Consider the following 10,397-nt stretch of genomic DNA (forward strand, 5'->3'; position numbering starts at 1 on the left):
CATAGCTTCAAAAATGATTTTGGTTGAAAATCAGTTGCTTTTCTTTTAAATGATATTGAATTTCAAAAACTTCTGTTATGAAACTCCTTGAAAGTTGATTTTTCAAAAAGTAATTATCTAGATTCTTTTGAATGACAGGAAAAAATTGGAGTTAGGGTAGAGAAAAAAAAATCTCAAACATATAATTGTATCGATTAGATCCCTAAACCTTCATAAATGAATCAATTTAAATTCTTAGACAAATTTCTTTTGAAAATTATCCATGCATTTATTCTGATTGTCTATTTTGTAAAACCGACATTTGAAGAAATCTATACATGTTTAAAAATTAAAACACGGACAATTTTCAAAAGTAATTGTAATGTATGATCTAATTTGACTGAATAATGAAAATTTAAGCATTTAATGGACTCAAATTAAACATTTCGCACGATATTAGTCGAGAGAAATTTGAAGAAACGTGTAGATTAATACACCAATGGAAGTTCAAAATTTAAATTGATACAATGTTTGCCCAAATAAAAATATCTGGTAAGGAGGTATTACTAGACTGGTATATTTGATTTTAAAGAAAATGCTTTGACAAAAAAAATACACTGCAAAAGATAAACTACTTTATAGCAAAATGTGGTCATTACATATAATAACACATTAAATAATCACATTCCCCCACTGCCCTTGTAGGTAAATTTATGACAAGGAATTTGATTCTCCAACATCTACATTGTAGCGAATCTAAAAAAAAAAAAAAAGCAACTATTTTTAATGGTTGTCACCTATCCAAAAAAAAATCATCTTTATCGAGATCGTCAACTAATTTGAATTAGAATGCCAAATATTAAAATTAAATGGACATTTTTGACTGATTTGGAGAATCTATTCGTCATCAATTCCTATATGAGCAAATGTTTATCCACCAAAACTAGGGACAAATCTACAGAAGAGACTAATCGGATAATATAAGCTTTCAATCAAAGTGAGATTGGAGAGAGAAGAGAGGAAATATGGTAATTAAACCCATACGCATGCTACTAGTGAGTAAATATATTTTTTTAATATTCGTAAGTATCCAGACCAGCTTACGTACACCTCAACTAATCTTACGGGATAACTAACTCATCTGACCCTAGAACATTTGAATGTCAAGAAAACTCGTAGGATATTAATTTCTAGATAAATGGTCACCATGGATTGCACCCTTGACCTCATAGCCATTTATTGAGACTATGTCTCCTTTTCACCACTAGGTCAACTTATGATGGTTAACAAGTGGAACAATATATCACAAATACTAAGTAACATGTTGGCCAAAAAGGAAAAGCACGAGAACTAAGAAAGAGATGGTCTGACAAAATCAAACCAAAACCATAATTACAACAGAGCCTGCCTATCAATCGAACCCACACATGGTCCATCCACCCCTCTAAAAAGAAATACTAGAGGTGAACATTGAAACCGACAAATCGAACTGAAGCAAAAATTCAATTTTTACTTAAGTTTCCATTCAATTCGGTTTAGACCAAACAATATATTCAGTTTGGTTCACTTTGGTATTATATCCAAAAGCAAACCGTGAACGGTCCTAAGTAAATACTATGAATTTTCTCATTTGTCATTGTTCTAATGAAAGAATAATCACATTGGATAATGTTTACAACAGATACTATGAATTCTCTTTCTTAACGTTAGTTGGAAACTCAACACTAACCAGATTCAACAAAAGAAATCAAAGCTAATATGTCTACCATTACGTTAATTTTATTCTTAAAAAACATAAGACAATTATTATAATTCACACAGAACAGTGCATTACAGAATAATAAAAGTACAAACAGAAGATACATTTTCATAAATTACCACCTACCAGTTGAGAGGCCAAAATTCGACAGTTACTTTTGTCCTGATTCTTTAGGTTGCTTTTATTGTAGGGGAACCGATCCATAGAACACTACTTCGGCTGGTCCTGTCATGTATACATGGTTGTCTTGCTCGCTCCACTCTATCTGTAATGGTCCTCCTGGAAGATCGACGGTGCAATTCTGTCTCGAGATATTCGAATCTAATGTTAGGAAATTTAAAGCAAAGGATTGAAATTTGCATGACCTTTGTTTTTCTCTGTTTATATAACCATATTGTGCAATTATACTGATGAAACTAAATCATATTACTGATGTGGGGCTAAAAGATACACATGATCTTCTTACCCGTCCAGCATGACCTTCAAGAACTGCTGCAACAACGACCGCACAGGCTCCGGTTCCACAAGCAAGTGTTGCACCTGTAGTGTGATTGAGAAGTACAGCCAGCAGGTTTATAATGAAGTGATTCAATATTCATGTGCTTATAACTTAAATTTATCTTAAATTATATAAAATTCAAACCTGCACCACGCTCCCACACGCGCATTTTAAGGTGTGAATTGGAGAAGACTTGCACAAATTCTGTATAAGCAGGGTAAAAGGAGCATCCCAATGAACAAAAAAGTAAAAAGATTACATTCGTAGAGAGGGAAGGGAAGACCCTTTAAATGGTTAGGAAAAAACCACATTTGCTCAAAGATATATACCTCAACCAGAAAAAGTTAAAATCCCAAACTTGCTAAAAAACCAACCTGTATTTGTTCGTGCTGGAAACATCACATGATGTTCAAATTTTGGACCAATTGCAGCTAAATTTATGTCATCAACCTGCAGATTCTGTTCATGACCAGGCTAAAGTCAGCACAAATAGTAACTCAAAACTCTATGAAGTTGCATTCCAGAGACTGCTGTAAGCTATATTAGATCAAAGGAGGGAAAAAATTACTTAAATGTCAAAAAAGCTTAGCCATCACTAGAGGTTTCATCATAACTTCGTATTGCTTCTTAATTAAATTGTACTCGTTGGTTCATTGATGCTCTATAGCTAACATTACAATATTGAACACATCTCAATCAATCAACTAAACTATGATATATACAATGTACGTATTTATGGAGCCTACAAAGTACTCAGGAACTCTTGTACTTAATATTAAAGTGTAACTTATAGTTTCTAATCTACTAAATCATTTAAACAATATATACAACTTGCAAAGATATTTACGTAAAAGAAAAGAAAACAAAAGAGCAAGCCACTGTAATCCACGTTAGGAACTTTAAAAAGATTTAGAAGAGTGAATGGGATGTTGCAAAATGTACATATTAAATAAATACCTGGTCAATTTTGTTGCCAAAAGTTACACAATGCGGATTTCCCATACTGACACAGGTCACACTCCACGCAACTCCATCTACTTCGATGTCTGCCTTCACAACAGATTGGTCTGTAGTTGGTGCCAATCGGGTAGGCACATCTGATGCTTTGAGAATCGGTTCACCCATGTCTACTTTTACCTAAAATTCCATGTACGTTAAGATGGACACGGAACAAAAAAATTAGATTGCATAACACCCACCCCCCCCCACCAAACAAAAATAAATAAATAAATAAATAATAAACATAACAATAATAGCACCGATTGCAAAATTGTAAATATGTGCCTGTTAAGCCTTCAAAAAATAATTAAAAATGAGTAAGAAACCACACTTTGATTGAGAAAAATGAAAGAACGTACGAGATAATACAAGAAAACAAGCCCATAAAAGAAATCTCCAAACTAATTACAAGAAGGGCCTTCAATCAAAAGGATCTAAACAAAGCTGATTTACAAAAAGCCCAATGAACGATGCCAAAAGAGAAGCATTAACCTAACAACCTCTCAAACCTCCCTCCAAAACCTCTAAAAATTGAAACAGCAGTTGAGTATAGATTAGAAAATCTATCGAGGTATACCTGCCCATTATCCTGAAGTTCTGGAATAATAAGACCAGCCCCAGTATGAACAGTGAAACTGCGTGAGGATGAACAAAAACAGTGCGCTCAGAAATTTCTAATGCATAAATAAACATGAGATAAAAGATGTAAGGTATCATAATTTAATTAGTCTCATAGGTAAACTACAGATTTCTAAGCACAGTACCAGGAATATAAGGCAAACGTTCATTTTTGAAATATTAATACCGAAAGTAAAATTTTAATCGTCTTGAAAGGGCAATACCAGTGTTTTTAAATGCCCAAGGCGCCTTAAGGCGCAATGGCCCTCTGGAGCCTAGGTGCAAGGTGCACAAAAAAACGCGGGCTTTTTTTTGTGAGGCGCACTATATATAAAATTGTTACATTAAAAAGAGAGGGTATAATTGAAGTGGAAATTTGGAAAAAATAGGGACCCCAAACACAAGAAATTTTGCATTTAGGTTTGGTACACTTGATCATTTTAGTTAATAAAGAACGAAAACCCTTAATTATTACTATTTTTTAAAAATAATTGAAAAGCCCCAAGGCGCAGGGCTTTGATCTTTGGGGCTTCACAAAAGGCGCGCACCTAAGGCGTGCCTTATTTTGTGAAGCTCGCTTACCAAGGCGAGGCGCCAGACCTGTGCCTTGGGCCTAGGCGCGCGTCCGGGAGAGCTTTTTAAAACACTGGGCAATACTACAAATGGCCTCAAAAGATAAACAATGGTAAAACAGGAAGAAGATATACCTATGCGTTCCCTGCAAATTCTCGAGCTCAGCAATAAATCTGGCAAAGCATCGTACTCCATTACCACACATCTATAAGAAACAAGCGCAAAGAAAAATACAGACTCAGACGTAAATGATAGAAGAAATACAATAACAGCCATAGACAATTATTCATGGAAAAAAAAAAAAAAAAACAATTAATTACCTCCGGTTCACTACCGTCGGAATTGAATATCCTCATGGTATAATCAGTACCATTAACGCCTGGCATAGCAAAGATAACTCCGTCAGCACCGATCCCAAAGTTTCGATCACATAACTTCGCAGCTTGCTCCGGGGTGATCCTAGGCTCTGATGAGTCCCTATTATCAACCTATTCAAGCTCAATTGCAATCAATATCAGACTAAGAAATAAACCTAGACTGATTAGCTGAGAATGAATTAAACTATTTCCCTGCACGAAGAAAAAACTGACCGAGAAAAACTTTCCAATTATTTTCTGATTAAAATCCATATAGTTTTCCATGATTAACATCACCAGAGTCAACGGCAGAAATTTAAGATACCAAGTACCGATTACAGACTCCCACCATTTCAAATGCAAAGCTCCAACGGATAAGTTTTAGATACGAACACGTATTTACAGCCAATTTCAAGATTTAACAAACAAAAAACATATCAAACAGTAAACTCAAGGAATCATTACCAAGATGAAGTCATTGCCGAGACCATGGTACTTAACAAAGTGAAGGAGGCCACTCTCTCTCCGGTCAAGAAAAGACGACGACGGCGCTTTCTCTGTAACTTCAAGACCAGCGGAAGACGCGGAGATAGTGAGCCTAGGGCTTCTTCTCTGCGCGGAATGCTTCGAAAGGGAATCCAGTTGAAGTGTGGAAGAAAAAGACGATCGAAGCGAAGGAAATGAGGCGAGAGAGCGTGGAGATGGAGAGGTCAGTGGAAAAGAAATGGTGCCGGCTATGGCCATGGCGGCGCTGTGGTGTCGGAATACGGAAGTGTTGTGGCTGTTGAGGAGGTGCCACGAGGAAAGAAGTCGTCGTTAGTGGTTCAGCCTTGGGCTTCGGCCACAAAAATGCCCAGGCCAATAATTCAAAACAATCGGTTTGGGCTTAACTTCCAAATTCCACTTCTACCCTTGGGTCATTAAATTATGAAAATTTATAATGGGTAGTACCATTGGATTTTATATTTGCATCTCTAGCACATCTTTAAGATAATTATAGACATGATAATTTGACCCTTGAAGTTATTATTATTGTTATTATTATTCAAATTTTTCCCTTGATTTAATTTTAATTTGTGGGCGCTTTCTTCGTTGTTTTCTTTCTTCGATGTTGAAAGAAAAATTTTAAATCAATCACAAATTGTCACGTCATTTATCAAATTAATGATGAAATTACAAATAATTAATTTGAGACTAATTAAAAATTGGCATGTGTCCCAATTAAAATTGAAGACATAAATTGGTGAATCCCGATGATATCATTTGTTTCTGTCTTAATTAGATTAAATTAATTATTTTGATCTAATTAAATATTAAGATTTGGGTTAAAGTCAAATTGAGTCTAAAATAATATATTTAATTTACCTCAATTGCCAATAAGCCCAAATTCGATTAGTTGAACCAATGTCAGGTGCATGGACCAACCAAGTCCAAGCTCCCAAAGCCCACTAGAAAACTCTATAAATTGAGGTGTTCTTCCTCATTTGAAGTGTTAAAAAATTGTGCACTCTAGAGAGTCTAGAGAAAACTAATTTTGCACTTCAAAAAGTTTAGAAAGAATTCTCCCAATAATCCGAAGATTGAACCACTCTTTGAAACTCAAAGACTCCAATTTCAAGAACATCCACACGTTCCGCTTCCATACATCAAGCTTACACATTCAATTGATAGAGAATTAGAAGGTCAAGTATTAGAGGTCAAACCACATCTACATCAAAATCTACATTAGCACAAGTTCAACGCCACGAAACACGTTTCTCCGAAAATCTCGTACGAGCAGTAGCATTACTTTTCTTTTTTCTTTTTTCTTTTTTTCCTTCTTACCTCACCCGACTCTTCGTCATCGTTTTATTCCTAAATAACCAATAAATTAGGCATTGAGCGAAATCCAAATTGTCAGTGACTTTATTATTTGTAATTCGGTCTCACTATTAAGAAACATCAATTTATATCTTATCAACTTCTTACACTATAGGCCAAAGTTTACAACTCCTTAAACTTCGTAACTTCTTACTCTTCACTATTCCACTTCTTACTCCAAACACCCACTGACGCCTTGGGTCAAAGAAGGAGTGAAGTTCACAAATCCTACTTCTAAACTCCATGCTTCACAACTCCTTAGTGATACCCACTCGATAGTAGTGCACCACAAAAATGAATATCATTATATTTTTAGACAATGGTATCAAAATAAAAAGATTTAATTATTTTATTTCAATTTTTTCATTTAAAAAAATTAAAGAGAAAAAGTTTATACGATAGTGTTTTTACTAAGAGATAGCGTTGAGAGCATACACGATTAAGCTAAGAGTTGACTATACGATAGTTGCTCGTTTGATCGTTGCTACACGGTTGAGTAGCAAAAGTCTATACGACAGGCTTTATCTTCTAAACGATCTAGTACATTGTCTACGATAGACAATCTTCATTATCTCCCACTTACTCGATCGTCTACTCGATCGTATACCTCCTGTCTTCTTCAATCCAAGATCCTACAGAGCCCACAACTTCTGGATTCTCACACCGAGAATACCAAGATAACCATTATGGTGGTGTTCTAAATTCGTGGACTCGATTGAGTTCGAGGAGCATCCAGTTGTTTGTGTTGTTGGCTGTTCCGTTCATTGCATTCAAGTGCATCATTGGACGCATTGGACATTGATCAAGGGATACTTGAAGAAGAGTTCTTCAAAGGTACGCATACTTTATCCCTCGTATCTTCTTATAGCATGCTGTAATTTCGGTTTATGCATAATCTGTTTGTTTTCGTTTAAGTCTGTAAAATGTTTGTGTTCATTCTGAATGGGATTTGGAATGATCCACTTCCGCTACTCATGGAGATCTCTGTTTAGATTTCCTTCAATTGGTATTAGAGTCAGGTTTGTTCTGATATTCCAAATTCCATTGTTGTATTGAATTTCTTTTACAGTCGTGGTAGGTTTTAAGTTTTCTACAATGCATTTAAGAGTTAAATGTGTTTGTGGATGTGTTGATGGATGTTTATGGGATGGTTGCCTCTGTTTAAAGCTTTCTTTAAGTTTACAAAGTGTTAATTTGTAAGGGCATAATTAACAAGCAATTGAGTATGTATTCAAAATATTTGAAGTTTTTTTAATCGTTCGTGATGAAGTTTCGAAGCAGAGAGATGTTGTTCTCATCGAGGAAGAAGACCAAAAGTTGGTCGCATCATGTAGCCCAAGCTAAACATTCATTAAGATTTGGCTAAACGATCGTGTAGAAAAGTTATACCCGATCGTGAAGTGTTTACTAAACGATCGTATAACTGATGCTAAATAATTGAGTAAAAAGTTTACTCTATCGTGTAGCGTTGGCTACTCAATCGCATGGACACTTGAGGTAAACAATCGCATAGAGTTTTTGACACTCATCATTTAGAAGGCACTCATATTAAACGATGGTGTAGTTCAACATGCTTCATCACATAGTCACTGACTACACGATCACTCGATATACGATATTTTACGCTTTCTTAGCGATCGTTTAGACAATTATGCTTCACCACATCGTTGTTGTCTACTTGATCGTTTCACGATGTGCACTGCACGATCGTGTGACCTTCATGTTTCATCGTATAATCAAAGGTATTCAATTGTTACTAAATGATCGTTTATGCTTATACAGCGTTGCTAGACAATCACAAGGATTTGTTACACGATCAAAGAGACGCGGCTTCGCCTGGACGATTCAAGACTCGGTTCGCCTGTTTGAACTGTTAGACTCAATACTCTTTGTAATAGTTAGCTTTGTTTTTCAGGATTTAAGGCTAATTATCCCGGTCCATCAACTTTTACTTAATGTACATGAGATGTATGTTTGTTTATATGTCATAGTGTATGACATATAGATTTAAAACCCACCTTAGGTTATGCATTTTACTCATGCATCATATACTATAAGTGTTATAATATAGTAATTGTCATGATGAAATTACAAGAAAGCATGCTCGTGCATTATATAATATAAGAGTTATATTTATGCATGCATTAAGCATTTTCATGCATCATCTTTATATTATAAGTGTTATAATATAAGGGTGTATGAGAGCATGTAGCTTGTTTCATTACTTTGTTATATAAGAGTTATATAAAAGTAGTAATGAATGAACAATGCATGGAGCATGACACTTAGGCTTATTTATAAGAGTTATGAATGCCTTGTATGTGTTGCTTTGCATTGTAGTTAGTTTTAGTTGTTTCCTGTTATAAATGTCGTAATAGAAATTAGAACTAAAATCAATAAAAAAAAAAAAAAGTTGCATGCGAACTTAGGTAAACTCATGTTTTAAAAGTGTAACAACTACAAGTAAATTGTAACAACTACAGAGTGGGCCGAACCTTATTCGTATACTATAGATTATTTTGACTATTTTCTCGAACCTAATCCACTCTTATGTCTCTACATAAAGTTTAAATACTCATGTAAAAGGCATGGATCTTTTAGTTTATTGGATATATTTCTAAAACGAAATAAGCAATTTGTATATTCAAAAACAACTTTATCGATTTATAGAATGAGTTTATTGTTTACAAACCACGAGTTTTAGGACATAAAACCCAACAATTGCAACTCGAAAGGAAAAGAAAATATAACTCTTTGTTGAGTAATCTTGTGTAGTAATTTACTATTTATTTATTTGTTGAAAAACGAACAATCAAAAACAGACTTTGGATAATGGGAAGGTCGAACTTACTTGTAGCTACGAGGTCAATCACACGGTGTCACATTGTTGCAAATTCATTTTTTTTAAAATGATACCTGCAAAAAATGGTTGCAACCCAACTAATATCCAACTATTAATCATTGAGAAAATTGATTTTCCAACTTCAAGAAGTAAATTATTCCTTTAACAACCATCGAGCCACACCATTTGCAATGGTTAATGTGACAAACAACCATGAATTAACTTGGGACAAGGGAAAATCCAAATAAGTTCTAACAATCATATTTAAGCAAGTATGTAATATATGTATTAAACCCCTAATTCTGTACACATATAAACGGAGGGGCAAGAAAGTAATTGCACAGAAGCCATTGGCTGTAAAAGTCGTTGAGAAGAGAAAATATATCGAGGGACCACAAAAGTTGTTATAAATGGAAGGCCTGGGAATCGATGTAGGCAGGGGAATTTTGGGTAAAAGCTTATAGCAGCTTTTAGACTATAGGACCACTAGCTCTCTCGGATGTGTTGGTTTGCTATCTATTTTCTTTCCTTTTCTTTATCATCCTTGTTGTGTCCTTCTTTTGGTATTGTTATTTGTGTTAAGCCAAAAGGCTCAGTTTCTTCTAAGCAAGATTTTGAATATTAATCTCTTTAAATATCAGTTTCTTAGAGCTTATTGCTCTTTTTTTTTTTCTTTTTTTTTTGAATGAATTTTAATTGCGGCGGACGGAACGTAATGGAATGTAAATGTAATGCCGCCGTAAGGATTGGAAATGGTGGAGAATGGATGATGGTGTCTGGACGTGGATGTTGTATATGCGGTTATGAATCACGCTTCTCGATAATAAATGCGATACTACGTTCTAAAATAATGTATGTGATACTGCTGATATGCGTTCGTAGTATGCGTTCATGTAGTACGCACGTGTCACA

General features: G+C 34.8%; 1 protein-coding gene across 2 annotated transcripts; it reads right to left on the bottom strand.

Annotated features, from left to right (window-relative positions):
* Positions 1–594: 594 nt before the first annotated feature.
* Positions 595–5,638, bottom strand: LOC120072606 (diaminopimelate epimerase, chloroplastic-like). 2 transcript variants are annotated; one of them, XR_005480548.1, is made up of 10 exons: positions 5,249–5,638; positions 4,748–4,915; positions 4,562–4,632; positions 3,814–3,871; positions 3,195–3,374; positions 2,612–2,696; positions 2,382–2,441; positions 2,205–2,278; positions 1,865–2,039; positions 595–735 (listed from the first exon to the last, which is right to left on the bottom strand). XR_005480548.1 is itself a non-coding variant. In XM_039025003.1 (9 exons), the coding sequence occupies exons 1-9, from the start codon at positions 5,525–5,527 to the stop codon at positions 1,920–1,922; spliced, it is 1,095 nt and encodes a 364-aa protein (XP_038880931.1). In that variant the 5' UTR covers positions 5,528–5,638; the 3' UTR covers positions 1,651–1,919. The 2 variants fall into 2 exon arrangements, 1 of the variants encoding a protein (XP_038880931.1); XM_039025003.1 differs by lacking the exon at positions 595–735 and having other exon boundaries at positions 1,651–2,039.
* Between the last annotated feature and the right edge of the window lie 4,759 nt (positions 5,639–10,397).

Source organism: Benincasa hispida, chromosome 3, assembly GCF_009727055.1.
Source record: "Benincasa hispida cultivar B227 chromosome 3, ASM972705v1, whole genome shotgun sequence".
NCBI lineage: Eukaryota > Viridiplantae > Streptophyta > Magnoliopsida > Cucurbitales > Cucurbitaceae > Benincasa > Benincasa hispida.